General features: G+C 43.2%; 1 protein-coding gene across 1 annotated transcript; it reads right to left on the bottom strand.

Annotated features, from left to right (window-relative positions):
• Positions 1 to 183: 183 nt before the first annotated feature.
• Positions 184 to 15,637, bottom strand: ZXDC (ZXD family zinc finger C). Its single transcript, XM_081184047.1, has 10 exons — positions 14,088 to 15,637; positions 12,269 to 12,421; positions 11,423 to 11,501; positions 10,885 to 11,015; positions 10,152 to 10,322; positions 8,630 to 9,315; positions 7,695 to 7,779; positions 5,267 to 5,421; positions 3,487 to 3,588; positions 184 to 3,165 (listed from the first exon to the last, which is right to left on the bottom strand). The coding sequence occupies exons 1-10, from the start codon at positions 15,346 to 15,348 to the stop codon at positions 3,079 to 3,081; spliced, it is 2,910 nt and encodes a 969-aa protein (XP_081040173.1). The 5' UTR covers positions 15,349 to 15,637; the 3' UTR covers positions 184 to 3,078.
• Between the last annotated feature and the right edge of the window lie 538 nt (positions 15,638 to 16,175).

Genomic DNA, 16,175 nt, shown 5'->3' with positions numbered 1-16,175 from the left:
CAACAGCAAGCAGTCCGATGCTTTGATTTCAGTCTTGAGTCCTGGAGATACAAAAATGAAAGGATTTCTGCTATTCAGAGATTTCAAGTCTCCAAAATTAGAAAGGTGTTTACAACTTTGCTTCTCTTGCAGTTAAGCAGCATCCTGATTGGAAACAACAAAAAACAACTGAAATGGAGAAACTGGACATTAGGTTTTTTTTATTAGTCTCTTTGTCTCACCAGTTCTTTAGATGTCCACTGCCAGCAATGGACTTAGGCAGAATAAATCTGATGTTGACCTTTAAGCCCTTACCCTTCAATGTTTACTACAAATTCCATTGTAGGAATTTACAAAGCCAAGTAAATGATTTTTAAAAAGTAGACATGTTTACAAGTCTCAGGGGAAAAACAACCCACATGTGACTTATTCATAACTCTGCAAAACAGAAGCACCACGTTTTGATGGGCCCAGTTCATACTCTTACCTAGGCTGTGATCCTTTCAGCAGTAAATGAATGGGTGTGCTGTCCCCACCCTCCCTGCATCAAAGGTAACTGTTTACCAGGCACTCTATGTAAAAAGCTGTAGAGGAATTCTTCCTGTTCAAGAAAGGGGTGAGGGAGTAGAAAGAACAGGAGATGAAAAGGCCTCATCACAGAGCAGCCCAAGTTACCTCTGAGGATCACTGCCAAAATGAAGTGTATGAACCAACCCCACAGAATAAAGAATTTGAGGTGACTTTTTGGGGGGTTGGGTGCAAGCCTCCAATACTCTTTTAAGCAAAGTCATACATCTGCAGACCACTCAGAGTTTTGGTTTCTCTTAAACTGAACTTTAGTGATATAAAAAAAAGGTTGAATGAGTTAGCAGTTTCTTCACTCGGTTCATCTAAGGCAGTGGTGGAAAACCATAGTCTCTTCTGGGCAAGCTGCTAAGTGCCACCTGCCAGCCATGAGTGGAATCAGAGGCAAAAGTGGGTGGGGGGAATGAATATTCATTTCACCTTTGTACACAAAGCCAGTTTCCACACACTCATAGCAGATTCACTGAAATTAATAGACATGACATGACTTAAGGTTATTGATGCCAGTGCTGCTTCTTGGAGTAAAACTTAGCTGAATACAGCCTGCTCCTCTCAGTCATCCACCTGGGCAAGCAAGAGGCATTGTCAGAATTCAAGGATACATTCCAGCCATGCAAAGACTCGGGTGGCGAGGAATGTGGCCTAGAGCCAGTCCCAAGGGCCAGAGAAAGAGGCAGGCAGGCAGGGCAGTATTTGGCCACATAGTTCTTCATTTAGTGAACTTAGTATACCAGGGCAAGGCGGTAATCAGGTAAGTTACACCACTGACAATTAAGAAATAAAATAGTTAAGATTTTTTTAAAAATACCCATAAATTAAATCTGAAGTGATGTATAATCAGTATAAAAATGCCTTTACAATTTCAGGGAAAGTAAGTAAAAAGGCACAGGAATCAGTACATTTCTAATTACTTATGGGCAAGCCCCCTCTCAATCTTAATTTGGAATGAGCTTATTGAAGTGATGCATGGTCCAATAATAGCAGAAAATCATTTCCAGAGCCATTCTAGTCAAGTTGTGCTCTCGATTACATGCTATGGAGTAAGGATAGGTCGAAGCAACACATCCCCAGGCATTAGGGATGTACCAGGAAAATCTTCTGAAAGGATGACAGAAATCCTGGTATCCAGAATGCTAGCATCAGAGGCCCTTGGACCAGCTCACCTCATTGCCATTGTTGCCAGGTAAGTCTGGGTGGCTGCAGAATTAGTCCATTCCAAATTGTGCATGAGCTTCAGAGGCGTATGGGCCTGGAGAAGGGTCCAATCTGGGGAACTCTGTTTCTTACCACCACCACTCATGCTTTTCAGCTAGCTACCCTCTTATTAGTGCATTCCATGACTTCAAATAAATATACACAAGGATATCATACAGGATATCATACTTTGTAAAAAATAGAACTGCATATGCACGCTCACACTGCAGGAATAAAAATTCATACATACACACGCTGCTTTTTAACAAAGTCCTATATATAGATACATATATATAATTTTACATCCTTGTGGCACATCATGAAAAAAGGATGTTTAAAATTCCAGCCTTGATGTTTGTTGTTGGAACACCAAGTTCTTATATTCTATGCTCAACTGAAATCTTGACATTTGCTTTTTAAAAGTCTACAGAACTGTTTTCCTATCAACTAAAGTAAAAAAGGCTGGTTCCTATTTAAATTAAATATGCACTTTCCTTCTGGGTCAAGTAACTCACCTGCATCTCAAATCCTATGACACTAGCTAGAAGCTCTTTGCTCAAGTATATAGTCTGTGTAAATGGCACATGGACCAAGAATGCAATCCTATGCACATTAACTTGGGAATAAATTTATTTCCAAGAAAATATGCATGGGACTGGGCTATACATACTGAAAGTGGCAACTTCACAGGAATTGGCAATACTGTTTTGTATTACTGTAAACATATTCAAGGGGTAAGAATTAGCATCTGCTAGGCAGCCTCCTAAAAGGTAGAAAGTGTATACTGCACCATATCAGGGATGGAAGGAGCAAGGAACAACAAGGTTCAACTTCTGCTACCCCCCAAGAACTGTATTATCATTCTGCATTTCCTTAAAATTATATTCAATGCCATCAGAGAAAACAGTCTGATAATAAACACTTCAATGGCCTTAACTGCCAAGTCCAATATTCAACTAGGGGCACTAATTATGTGTATGGGTTTTACACTGCCAAGTGTAACTGTTGATATTGCAGCACTGTCCTTGAAGACAACAGTATGGAGTACAATCACAGCATGTCCATTCTAAGATAGGGTTTCAAAACATCCACTGCATAATCTAAATAATGCTTCCATAATCACATTTTTCTGACCACAAGACAGAACATACCAAGATCTCCAAAGCCTTATCAAATAAAATTTACTGAACAGGTTCCCATTGCACGATAACCATCAAGCCACGAAGTAGCACTGATGTGTGCCCACTCCTATTTTTTTCCTTCAGAAGTAGGAACAAGTTCTCAAGATGCTGTACTTGAATGTTTCTGTCAACAGCACAATCATTCAAGGTCTTGTAGGTTAATGGTGCTTCCTGTAAACTGAGAATTATCAGAACTAGCATCCTCTTCGGTAGAGTTGTGTGGCTCCTGTACAAAAGCACAGAAAAAAAATTCACAAAGTGACATAGGCATTCCAATTTCCAAGTTTCACAGATACATATGGCTGATTTAATAAGCTTCCAAATTCCATCTCTGGGAAGATAACACACAATGGATGATTAAAGAAAATCATACTCTTCTACGGCCTGCTTTTGGTCTTTTACCATTTATCCATCAAATTTTAAACAAGCAAAAACAGCATACCGAAAAGGCATCTTTTAAAAACTTATAGCAGCTATCGATTTGTATCACGCAGGGCAACCAGAATTTGTGTTGGTGTCCAACTTTAAAACACAAAAGTGGTTGTACCTGAAGGATATGAACAGGCAAGTCTACTGTCAGCTGAGAATGTGAAGACGATGACTGAGAACTGAGCTGAAATGGCAAATCTCCCTCTCCTGGGGAATCATCCTAAAGAGAAATGAGACAAGATCAGTTTCTAGCCACAGAAAAATCCCAATGGCAACCTAATCTTCTGCTATAAACATATGGAAACATTTGGAAGTGGCAACATGTCTAATTAGCTATGCATTTTTAAGGCTCTCCATCCTGAAAGTAGAAATCTTAATCATTTCTATGAAATATTTAAATATATAAATCATGCTGCCACCCAATTATGGAATGGAAAATATTTACAGTCATACCTTGGTTGACGAACGCCTTGCGACTCAAATGTTTTGGCTCCCCAATGGCGCAAACTCGGAAGAGTGTTCCGGTTTACGAACGTTCTTTGGAACCTGAACATCTGATGTGGCTTTCATGGCTTCCAATTGACTGCAGGAGCTTCCTGCAACCAACTGGAAGTCACACCTTGGTTTCCAAACGTTTTGGAAGTCAAACAGATTTCCGGAACGGATTCCGTTCTACTTCCAAAATACCACTGTACTTAGTTACTTTATTCACTATAAGCAGACAGTTATTAAAAGGTAATATTCATCTAGCTTATTGTTCCATGGACACCATCCTCTGCATATACTAAATGCAAAAACAAGAGAGTACTTCATACAACCAAGTACAGTGGTGCCTCGCAAGACGAAATTAATCCGTTCCGCGAGTCTCTTCGTCTAACGGTTTTTTCGTCTTGCAAAGCAACACTATGAGCGGATTAGCGCTATTAGCGGTTTAGCGGCTATTAAAGGCTATTAGCGGCTTAGAAAAAGGGGGGGGGAGCGGGGAAAAATCGGAACACTCGCAAGATGTTTTCATCTTGCAAAACAAGCCCATAGGGAAAATCGTCTTGCGAAGCAGCTCAAAAACGGAAAACCCTTTCGTCTAGCGGGTTTTCAGTCTTGCGAGGCATTCGTCTTGCGGGGCACCACTGTACTGATCTAAATGATATCCCTTTGCTAAAGGAAGGCTTTTTGACCCAGTGGAGTTTTCAGACAGCAGAACAAGAATAAAGGGAATCTTCAGGTACCTCCCCCTCCCTACACCACCACTTCCTATGCTGTTCCAAAGGGCCCAACCCTCCAGAGCACATCAAACCTGTTTTTATTAATCACCATTTGCAAATTGGTTACACTTGTTTTAGACAAAGGGGTCACTTCACCTGGGACACCTGCCAGTCTACTGTATACCAGCTCATCTTCGCCCCTCCACCCTGACTTTACCACCAACTGTTTGTTTGAATGTGTTGCTGCCCATTTACTGTTTTGTTTTAACATATTCCCAATCCATTTCACATATATATATTTCAACAGTTTTCGTTTTCAGTAAACAAGCGAGGGAAGGGGTTATCATGTGATGGGTAGAGAAGAGAGCTGAAAGGTAGAGAATAACAACAACAACAACTTTTATTTGTATCCCGCCTTCCCCAGCCAAGACTGGGCTCAGGGCGGCTAACATCAAATATATAACATTGGTATAAAATCAAACAATAATTAAATTACCTCCTAAAAACAAGTTGGGATAGTTTGCAAGTTATTTTGTAAATGCCCTCCAGGGATGTTGCATCTGAACTATATAATGGATCATCATGCACACCAAGAACCACTTACCAGTTGCATAAAAGTAGATGTACAGTGTACATTTCTAAATACATTAATTTAAAAATGAAGTGTGTAAATAATCTCAGGTAGTGAATTCTTACCTGAAGTAGCTGGATTTGAACAAACTGTGTGCCAGCTGAGGAATCTCTTACTGTTAGGTTTCCATTTGGCAAAACACTATTGCATGACCGATTCCCATGGTTAGAAGAACTAACTTTATCACTTTTGCCTTTTCTTATGCCAGAGTTAGGGCTTCCTGAAATAAAGTAATTGATGTGTGTAATACAAAGTCATGTTCCAAGGAATTCAACATATGCACTTCTAAAGAATGTATTTCAAAAAAGCTTTTAATATAACAATACATGCTTCTCACCAAAGAAAGTAGGTGGTAGGTAATACTACACATGGCATATAAAAACATGGAGCTGAATCCTGATATCCCATTAGTGGAACTCAGCTCACAGAATCCTGTACCGCACAGCAGTGTTCGAAACGCCCATTGTTCTGGGTGCATTTTGCGACAGGGAATTTCATTAATGCAAGAAGTTTCTGAGCTCTGGGTGCAGCACTGCACCTAATATTTAAGATTAAAATTGCAGAGTGGAAGGAAAGGAGGACTTTTTTCTGCCTCCCCAGCTACTCTCTGAAGACTGGAGAAGAGATCCTCGTAAGAATATTAGGGGGGTGGGCACGGAAAGAACTAGATCATGTGAAAAATGAACATAGTATTTTAGCTGCAGTTCTTTCTTTTTCAGCTTTGTTTTCTTGTTATAAAATAGTGTGCCTAGACATTCATTTCTAGTGACTATAACCTAGGTTTAAGGTGCCATTTAGCTCCTAGCTTTCATATCTCAGTTTCTAACACTGCCTCATAAGGGGAAAAAGGGGGTTTCCTCCAATGCCATCTTCAGGAACCAGTCTCTATCCCCCATATACTCCAAAACAGTGAGGGAACCTCGGGAACAACAGTGGGAAATTGGAGAAAGTTACCTCCCTTTCAGTGAGCTATAGTTTCTGAAGGATCACCAGTTCATTCACTCACAAAAGAACTAAAGAACTAGTCCTGATCAAAGCATGGTGAATGGTGAGACTAAGTTGCAACACTTTCTCAGGTACATGAGATTACACACACTTTATATATCAATCTTCCTATAAACATAAAAAGTCAGGTTGTAAGGTGCACCAAATAAGGAGGCCAGACATGCTGGAAGGTCTCCCTCTTTATACAGTCAGAAAATTGGTCATCCAGCCCAATATCACATTACAGGCTTTAGATGAGCCATTAAATAGGGGAATAGGTAATACAGACTTTCAACTACCCCTGCTTATGCCTCATCAAAAATCAATCTGGCATGTATACATACAGCAAGCTTTTACTGGGGGATGGGAGGATGACAACAATTTCTCTTTTTCCTACTAGTGAAAAATTAATTTCAGATAAGTACTGGAAGCAAGGGGGGCAAGTCAACTGTGTTTTTATCTCTCTGCTCATTGTCATATAATAAATAGCTCTGAATTCCTAACTATGCACAAGTAAGTTGCATTTATTTAAAATGGTGAAAGGCATTCCATGTGACTGAAGCAACTTGGGCCTCTAGTGACAAAGATGCGTCCAAGAGAAACTGAACCACAAACACATAGGTGTAACGGTAGAAGGGGGTAAGACCAAGAATCCAGAGAGATAAAGGTACCGGTAAGTACACCTCTGTCTCAGGTGAGGCAAAGACTTAAACTGAAAGAGTGACCAACCACTGGAAGATGAACTATAAAAGCTGTTGATGTAGTTCCTCGTCTTTTCTGGAGCAGCAGGAGGAACAATAGTTAGGATGATTCACCAGACCTCAAGGTCTCCATCTTAAGGAGCAGTTTCACCATTGTCCACTTCAAAGGTGGTGGGAACAGACCCTCTTCAAATACATTAATTACCTCCTAGACCAACCCAGTTACTTCACTTCTCCAAATATAATTACTAATGAACAGCATGGACTGAGCACACAAGAGTATGACCAAATTTCTCTTAACACCATGTTTACATCCTTAAGTCACAATAACTGAAAAAACCAATCCAACAAAACTGGACCACTCTGTGTCCTAGACAAAGCAACAGAAACTGCTTTACGCACAGCATCAAGGTCAGAGCAGATACGATTATAATCAATGTGTACATGCCCGAGGAAGGATTAGTAAACATGGTTAGGATTGGGTGATAAGGGTATTTTACAATTACCATTTCATACAAAAGCAAACATTTAAGAAACGGAAAGAGCTTCATTAAGCAATATTTCATTGTACTTCAGTGTTCTATCATCCATGGGTGTTGTAGAGAATATCCACTACTAGAACATAGCAAAATTACCCCAATTTGAGCAAGTCTTCTAAGAAGTGAGGCTCTATTCACGCGAATAGCCCCAAACTAACCATGATACTACCTTAGTAATCTATGATGGCTTGTACCAGGCACACACACAAGTCTTCAAAACAATTTCACTTGGTAAATGGCATCCTGTGCTGGAACAATTATATACTCACCTATGTCATTCCCATTTTCTTTCTGTTTTCTTTTCTTGGCAAGCTGAATGGCTCGATAATCTGTTCTTGCAGACCCACCACTCTCCTAATGAGAGAAGGAGGTTTATGCATGTCATCAATACAACAGGATTCTTAGGATTATTAGGTTCACATTTTAGACAATATGCTTTTCCAAACATCACTGAATAGATCCCTAGAAGTCTCCCTGCATGGTCTGAACTTTTTCTATGCTAATCAGCTTAACAGTTTAATGGGATAGTGATGCAAGCATAGGGAAATTCAATATTGAGGTCACCCACTTATCTGACTCGCAGGGGATTGGAAGTACTGCATTAAGAAGACTACCACCGAAACACGTTTTGGAAATGCAGCTCAAGACTATGGTCCTCTGTCTTCCTCAAACTAACGCAAGTGTTTAATTCAACTACCACTCAGAAACCCTGTTTTTGGTGCATGTGGGATAATAATAATAATAATAATAATAATAATAATAATAATAATAATAATAATAATAATAATAATAATATTAAGACAAGGATCAGAAGAGAAGGAACTCTTCAAGATATTGCATTCCATTTTCCTTGTTCTATAAGCAGCGAACAGGGCACTCCTTTTTATTTAGTCAGTTCCAAAGTCAACCATCACTCACTTTTGAGTACTTACAACAACTTGGGAAAAGAGGTTAATAGCACTAAGCTCCAGCTGGGAAAACAAAAAGCGAACTTTCCTCCGAATGTGTAACTGGGTGTAATACTTTCACAGGCAACCACAACTTATACCACTTACGTTGTACAAAACATACGACGACTTCGTTCGTGGCAGACATTCCACAAACCCATTTGATCTGGTAGAAAGGATGGCTCATATACGGCAATATAATATCCTCAAAGCTAAGATACTAATGAAAACTACAGTTATTGAGAGCTACTGCATACCAGAAAGGAGCTGCCAGTCACCGTGCTCAGATCAGTTTCTTTCTGTGCACTGTAACTTCCTGGAGGGTTGGAGAACACAAACTGAGTCACCACTTTACTGCCTTCTTGCTGTCCCACAACATCCAGGCTAGGAAGTAAAGTTTGCTCTACTTTACTTGGAGCCAGTAATTCAGATGCATTGTTTCCACCAAGGCTGCTTGAAGGGGTTAAAGTGGCTGTGTCTACTGACAGGTTATTACTGGAAGTCAAACCATGCAGGTCTTGACTGGAACTCCTTGTGGACAACGATGCTAGGGAGCCTAAGGCTTCTGCATTCACAGTCTGTACATCATCCAAATTTAAAGTGCTTTGCTGTAAAACTGTGGCAGTGGTTCCCAGCAGAAGAGAGCTGTCCAGGCTGTGTGGAATGTCACTGCTAGCCACTAAAATCAGTGGGTCAACTGTCTGACCAAGAGAACTGCTGCCAACAGAAAGATTGCCCCCAAGCGTGGAGCCAACGGAAGCAACATCTATTGTGAGAATTCCAGAGTTTATCAGAGCCATGTCTGTTGAAATTCCAGAGGTGTTCCCAGAAACACTGGAAAAAAGGGACACAAGGTCTACATTGCTGAGGTCACTTTGTCCTGAACTGGCAAGTTCACTGCTAGGCGTGAGGGAACCGATAGTTTCCATCTGATTTAAGAGATCTGAAACAAAGATTTAGCATGTTAGTACCACTGTGCCCATGGAACATGGGAATCAAAGGCCAACAATAAACCCCACCTGCTGCCTCTACTTCCAACTTGGCTGCCCTGCCATTCCTCCAAACATCCTGCTGTCTAAATCACTCCGGCCAACATCCTTCTCTCCTTGCAGAACCAATGTTAGCTAGGAGCCTATTTCTGCTTGTCACTATTCTAGTCTGTCCTTTCGGATCATTTTCAAACCCTGCCTCCCTGATATGCACACACAGTGGCATGGCTGCTGTTCAATGTCATTTTCATGTGGTCAGGGTGCCACATACTATGAGAATGGCTTGAATCAGTTTCCTGTATGTTATGCAGACTGAGAGGTACACGCTGCATTTCCCCAGATTCTGGCACCATTACTTACCACTCAGTTTGGCTAAACCACATAAGAAACAAATTCATGCAGTTCTCACAACCACATAGTTTCTATCATACAGAAGCAATTTTCAGTGGCAAACAAGCCACTACTGTAGTTATATGGAATTGATCATAAAGTGTCTGGAAGCATGAGATCAATGTCTGAGAAAACCACAAGTTGACACCAGTATCACTCAGTCACTGCTCCCGCTATAAGTTAGGAAATACTATTATAAATTAATGCCCTCCTTTTAAAAGGATACAACACCCCATAGTAATTAAATGGCAAGGACTTAGGAGAAAAGCATTTGAAACCACAACTTATTGGGCTTTCTAAAATAACCAGTGTTTCAATACCAAAAATAAATATATTATGTTTTAGATACAACACATACCAGCCTTGACGTATTGCCAAGCAGTCAGTCAATGGGTCATACCTGCACTAAAATTGTGTTGCTTGACCATGTGTGTTTTCATACTATGCTTGGAAGTGAACAATTTATTACAGCTGGATACAGGGCAACGCGTCTTCAGTGAGTCCACATCCTGAAGGTGTTTTTTGGAGTGAATATACAGACTACTACGTGCAGAGAACTTTGCACAACAACCTGAAATAAGATATCAAAGTTTAGATACTGTCCCTTAATTTACATTTTTAAATTATATCCTCTTTTCATTTGGATGCCAAAGGCAATTATCAGGATTCCCATTCCACAAAATTATGTCATGATTTTTTTGTATGTATTATCATAAAAAATGTGGAAATGTTATTAATACAAAGTAATATAATATGGAAAATCCATTTAGACTGCAATCCTATACTCACTACAGTACTTGGGAATAAACTCCAATATGGGAATTACTTCTCATCAGACATAGGCTGTTAGTGTGGAAAACTTAAAATGTCACAAACAAGCATGTATAGGGTATCCAAAAGTGCCAGAACAAAACCGAAAACACCTTTTTAAAAAGTAGTTGTGGAGAGGAAAACACTAAAAGATTTCTCCTATCCATGCTGTGCTATGAACGTGCTTTTCTCCCCATTGTATGATCCAGCAACAATTCAAATCTGATGCATAGAGCAGCTGCCATCTTCATTTAACCCTCTCTGCATGACTAGGAACAAAGGAGATAAACACAAGCATACAAGAGCACATATACAAATAATACCTTCTACTGGGCATTCGAATGGCTTTGTGCCAAGATGAGTTATACTATGGCCTTTCAAGTGTTCGGCTCTTGTGAAGGATTTTCCACAACCTTCTACAGAACATGTAAACCTTCTGTCATCTTCATGTTTCCTACAATAAGAATTAAATAAATTCAATATAAAATGCTAAGGGCACAGGCATCAATGATTATAGGTTGGATCCTAATCATTTTAGCTGAACATGTGCATATTGCTATACTGTACCTGGAACACTTAAACCAGAATTCCACAATCTGGTACCCTTCAGCTGTTTTAGACAACAACTCAGATCAACCCCAGCCAGAGGAGCCATGCTGGTTGGGGCCCAACAGCACCAAAAATAATCTTCCGGATAAAATGCATATGCCTTTCCCATGGGAAGCAAAGCTTATTTATCTTCTTGTATTCATCTCTTTCCCTTTGCGTACCCTCCCGATTTGTTATTTCCCCCAATGTAAATGTTTAAAGTGCAAGCTCTTTGAGGACCTCTGAACAGCCATGTACAGTCAGGTAATTTACCTTTTGTGCCTTAACAGCTTGGACATGCTAGTGAAAGACCAGCCACAACCTTCAAAGTCACAGATGAAAGGTCTTTCACCTGGAGGAAAGCAAAAGCAATTTTTTTTAAAAAAAACAACACACACACAAATGCAATTACCAGACATTTCTGATAAAAAAAACCCCCACAACTGCTCACACTCACATGTTATTCAGGAAGTCTAATAATTTTATGTTTACTACTGGTTTAATTGTTCTGTTTTGTGCAGCTTATGAGCTACTTTGAGAACCTAAGCTAAAACCAGTTCATTAAATTTTAAAATAAATAGAAGAAACATTCTCACCCATCCAATGACCCTTCTGCCCGATTCCTCTCGAGTTAAATAGCTATTGGTTCTTTAACGCCAGAAGATTCAGAGCGAGTCATGCATATATCTTACATTGCTCAAAATGCTGCTGACCCCAGGCAAGCAATATGCAGTTGTTTAAAGGACACTCTCCCTATAAATCTGAAAATATTATTTCAAGTTTACCAAATCCAAGGAAGCCTTACTTGTATCAATCAGTTAAACATTAAGTTCTATTTGCTTCCACCTCCCACTCACTTAAATAAAACCAGTAAACCTGAGCTTAAGCCTAAGTTAACTTCTACTTAAGATAGCAAGCTAGCAGTGCACCCAAGGACACAGAACACCACCAGGATTCAAGTAAATCAAATAGATTGGGGGAGGGAAACCCACACACAAAACTGTGTTTATTCCTTAGTACCACAACTCCATCTAAGAATCAAGGACACATTTCAATTCAACATAATCAGTTTATCTATTAATGACAAATCAACTTTAACTAAATGCCCTAGCTTCACACCTGTGTGACTTCTCATGTGGATTTTCAGTCGGCAGGCTTTGTCATACTGCTTGTTGCAGCCGGGGAAGGAGCAGGAGAACAGTTCTTGTTCCCTGAAGTGGATTCGATTATGAGAAAATAATGCACTCACTGTTATGAAGGTCCTCTCACAACCTAGAGAAAGAAGGAATAACCAAACTCTGCTTTAGTGGAAAATAAAACAACTGGTTATTACCGTGAACTAGAATATTATTATTACCATTATCTAGAAAAGTTCATGATAATAATAATATCATTTAAATTGTTTTAATGGTGTATCTTACTGTGTATATCATGTTGACATATCATTTCTAAGTACTATGGGGGAATTGCCTAAAAAGTGGTCTACAACCCCATTAAATAACAGTAAATACATACATACATACCTCATTAAACTATGAAGACCTTTCTGGGAAATTGCTTTGGACTAAGTTTATTTCCAATACTGCAATGTACTGCAGTATAATGTCACAGCTGAAGTTAGTTTTTTGCATCTCCTTTTCACTAGCACACTGCCATTCTTATACATCACTCTGCAATTTCCCTTTCTTCTAAACTGGAGTGCAAATGTTCTTGCTGTTTTGCTAACCTTTATTCTCCACATCAAGGGACGCGGGTGGCGCTGTGGGTAAAACCTCAGCGCCTAGGACTTGCCGATCGTCAGGTCGGCGGTTCGAATCCCCGCGGCGGGGTGCGCTCCCATTGCTCGGTCCCAGCGCCTGCCAACCTAGCAGTTCGAAAGCACCCCCGGGTGCAAGTAGATAAATAGGGATCGCTTACTAGTGGGAAGGTAAATGGTGTTTCCGTGTGCTGCGCTGGCTCGCCAGATGCAGCTTGTCACGCTAGAGTCGGACACGACTGGCCCGTACGGGCAGGGGTACCTTTACCTTTATTCTCCACATCTAATACTGTAGCATTCCAGCATGGTAAGCATTCAAATGTACAGAGACAATGTACATAATACCTCATCTAAAGTAGATTATCTCAAGAGTACCAAATGCAGAAAACAGCAGATGAAGGCCTTCATGTCTGCCTTCTGTGATTTCCTCTTGGAAACAGAATGGTGAAAGTTATGCACAAGTCTAAATATTACAGTGCACTTATATTGAACCCCACTACTGGGTGATTCCATATCAAGTGATCCAATTTTTTTACCTCACCCAATTTTCTTAATATTTTGTACACTTGTTGAATGATCAAAACAAACTTATTTCTAACATTTTAATTTTTTTTAAGTGTACAAAATATTAAGAAAACTGGATGACATGAGGTTAAAAAAAAATGAATCATTTGATATGGAATGACCCTACAGCATTGTGGATGTTCAAACCCTCACTTACCTGCAAAGCTCAACGAGTCATTTTCGGTCTTATCACTATCTCTAGTCTATCCCACAAGGTGCCGAAAACACCTAATGAAAAGTGCAGGGCAAAATATTTTTTCTTAAAGAGATTAGTACTGCAAGTGGCTACTGCGATTACAACTCAACTCTCTTCCGCTTTTTCCACTGTGCAAAACAAATCCACATTGCACATTTAAAGTGCACTACTTCTCCCCAAAGAATAATGAGAACCGCAGTTTGTTGAGGGTGCTGGAACTGGTAACTGGAAGCTGGTTTCCAAGGATTCTCTGATGGAATTCGTGCGCTTTAAACGTGCAATGGATGCAGCCAGCAATCCGGGAGTGCTGCCTATATACAAATCCAAACGGATTTTGAGGCGGGGCTCTTACCCAAGTCCGAAAGGCCGAGACTTGTTGACCTTTGTAAAAACAATTAGAGGGAGAGCTGCCGGCTGCTTACCTGGATACTCGCAGCGGTAAGGCCGGTCGGGCTCCAGGTGGCTCCTCCGCTGGTGAGCGCCGAGGCGGGCGGCGCTGGGGAAGCGCTGCCCGCACGCCTCGCACTTGTGCGTCGCCTCCTGCTCGTGCGCCCGGCCGTGCGCCCGCAGGTTGTAGATGGTGGTGAAGCGCTTCGAGCAGCCGGGCGCCGAGCAGGCGAAAGGCCGCAGCTTGTCGTGCGAGTGCAGGTGGCGCCGCAGCTTGTAGGCCGTGGCGAAGGCCCAAGAGCAGCCGGGGACCGGGCAGGAGAAGGGCCGCGCCGCCCGCCCGGAGCCCCCCGACGCCGCTTCTTCTCCCGCTCCTCCTCCGCCATCCTGCGCCGTAACAGCAGCGCCGCCGCCGCCGCCGCCGTGCGCTGACAGGCGGTGTAGTCGCAGCAACTGCTTGCGGGAGAAGACCTCTTCGCAGCGGGGCTCGGGGCAAGAATAAGGCGCGGGAGTCCGAGACGGGCCTCCTGCCGAGGCCTCGTCGGCAGCGCCTGAGGAGCGCAGCGCCTGAGGAGGAGGAAGGAGCGGCGCGGGAGGTGGAGGCGGCTGCGCGGGCCCGCCGAGGCTGAGCAGCCCGTTCTCGAAGCGCACCAGCAGGCTTTGGTTGTTGATGGTGAGCGTGCCCGAGAACGAGGAGCCGGCGCCGCCGGGGTCGTCGGCCTCTGCCGCCGCCTGTCCGCTCCCCTCAGGTACGGGCCCGGAAGCCTCGGCCTCGAGTGCACCTTCCCCCCCGCCGTCGCCGGGCTTCTCCTCTCGCGGAGGCGGCGGCTGCTGCGTCGTCGTGGTGGCGGCGGGTTCCTGCGAGGGGCTTCCGGAGGCTCCGCCCCGCACCAAGTTGAGCACCAGCAGCAGAGCGTCGCTGTCGTGCGGCTGCCCGGGGCCCGCGGGCGGCAGGGCCAAGGCGCTGCTCACGGAAGGCCCCTGCGGAGGTTGCTGAGGGGCGGGCGGCGGAGGAAGAGGGGGAGGAGGCGGCAATGGCGGCGGCGGTTGCTGCTGCTGAGGCGGTTCCGGCGGCTTCTTGCCCTCCAGGAGCAGCAGCACCGGGAATGTCACGTCCAGGCCCCAGGCTCCCGCTGCCGCTCCCGCCCCAGAGTCCCGCGGCTGCGGGGGTCGGCGGGCGGGCCCTGAGGAAGAAGCCCCCTCTCCAACGGCCGCGGCGCCGCTGCCGCCATGTTGCTGGGTGCCGGGCTCGGGCCGGGCCGCCTCCACCGCGGCAGGCAGCCCCTGCGTTTCCATCTTGGGGGTCCCTGTAGCAGCGGCTGAAACCGGAGCCGCGGGGCGGGGCCGGCGGGGCGGGCGGAGAAACCCGGAATGCGGATCGCTCAGCGAGAGAGAGACAACAGCTCAGAGAGGGGATCCGGAGCGGCTGGGTGGAAAACCCGGACACGGGATTGCTATGTGGAGTGTGCAATAGCGCAGGAAGGTGCGCCTCGCGGAGCGGAATTGGGAAATTGGAGAGAAGTCGGGGGAAAGGGTATGCAAAAATTAGAGCAGTCGTCTTGGATCAGGCCAGTGGCCCATCCCGTCTTAACACCCTGTTCTCTCCTTCCCTTTCCAGCAACTGGAATTCAGAAATATTGCTGCTTTCGACTGTGGAGGCAGGGCTATAGCCACCGTGGAGCTATTGATAGCCCCTCTCCTCCATGAAGTTGCCTAATCCTCTTTTAAAGCCATCCACGTCCTGCTTTTCATGTGCAGGACGAACCTAAGTGTCAGAAATAACAAGGTTTCCATCTCCTCTGTTGAAAGAGGCTTACACCTAGATTGGATCCTTCTTGTTTACATTTATTTATTACTTTATTTGGGAATTGCCTTTCACATACACCTTAAGGTGATTTAAATCATACCAGTGAAAGCAACAAAAGCAGGTTTAAAAAACAGTGCAAAAAGCAAGTAAAGATACTGTTACCCGCCACCGCAATCTCCAAGCAGTGCAAAATCCCTGGGGTTCAAGGTACATCCCCGGGGGTTCAGGTTTCCTTGCAGTGAGGGCCTGCCAAGATTGTGATGTCTTTAGGATATATGGTTTATTTACACATATATACAACCTGAGCCTGGGATGG

Source organism: Podarcis bocagei (assembly GCF_964188305.1).
Source record: "Podarcis bocagei genome assembly, chromosome: 2".
Lineage (NCBI taxonomy): Eukaryota > Metazoa > Chordata > Lepidosauria > Squamata > Lacertidae > Podarcis > Podarcis bocagei.
This window is presented reverse-complemented; position numbering and strand designations above follow the sequence as displayed.

Coding starts and splice junctions, on each gene's coding strand:
- ZXDC (XM_081184047.1), bottom strand. CDS start 15,348: ATGGAAACGCAGGGGCTGCCTGCCGCGGTGGAGGCGGCCCGGCCCGAG. Junction 11,502..12,268: donor CCACATGAGAAGTCACACAG/GTGTGAAGCTAG, acceptor GCTTTCCTCCAG/GTGAAAGACCTTTCATCTGT. Junction 10,323..10,884: donor ATTCGAATGCCCAGTAGAAG/GTATTATTTGTA, acceptor ATCTTATTTCAG/GTTGTTGTGCAAAGTTCTCT.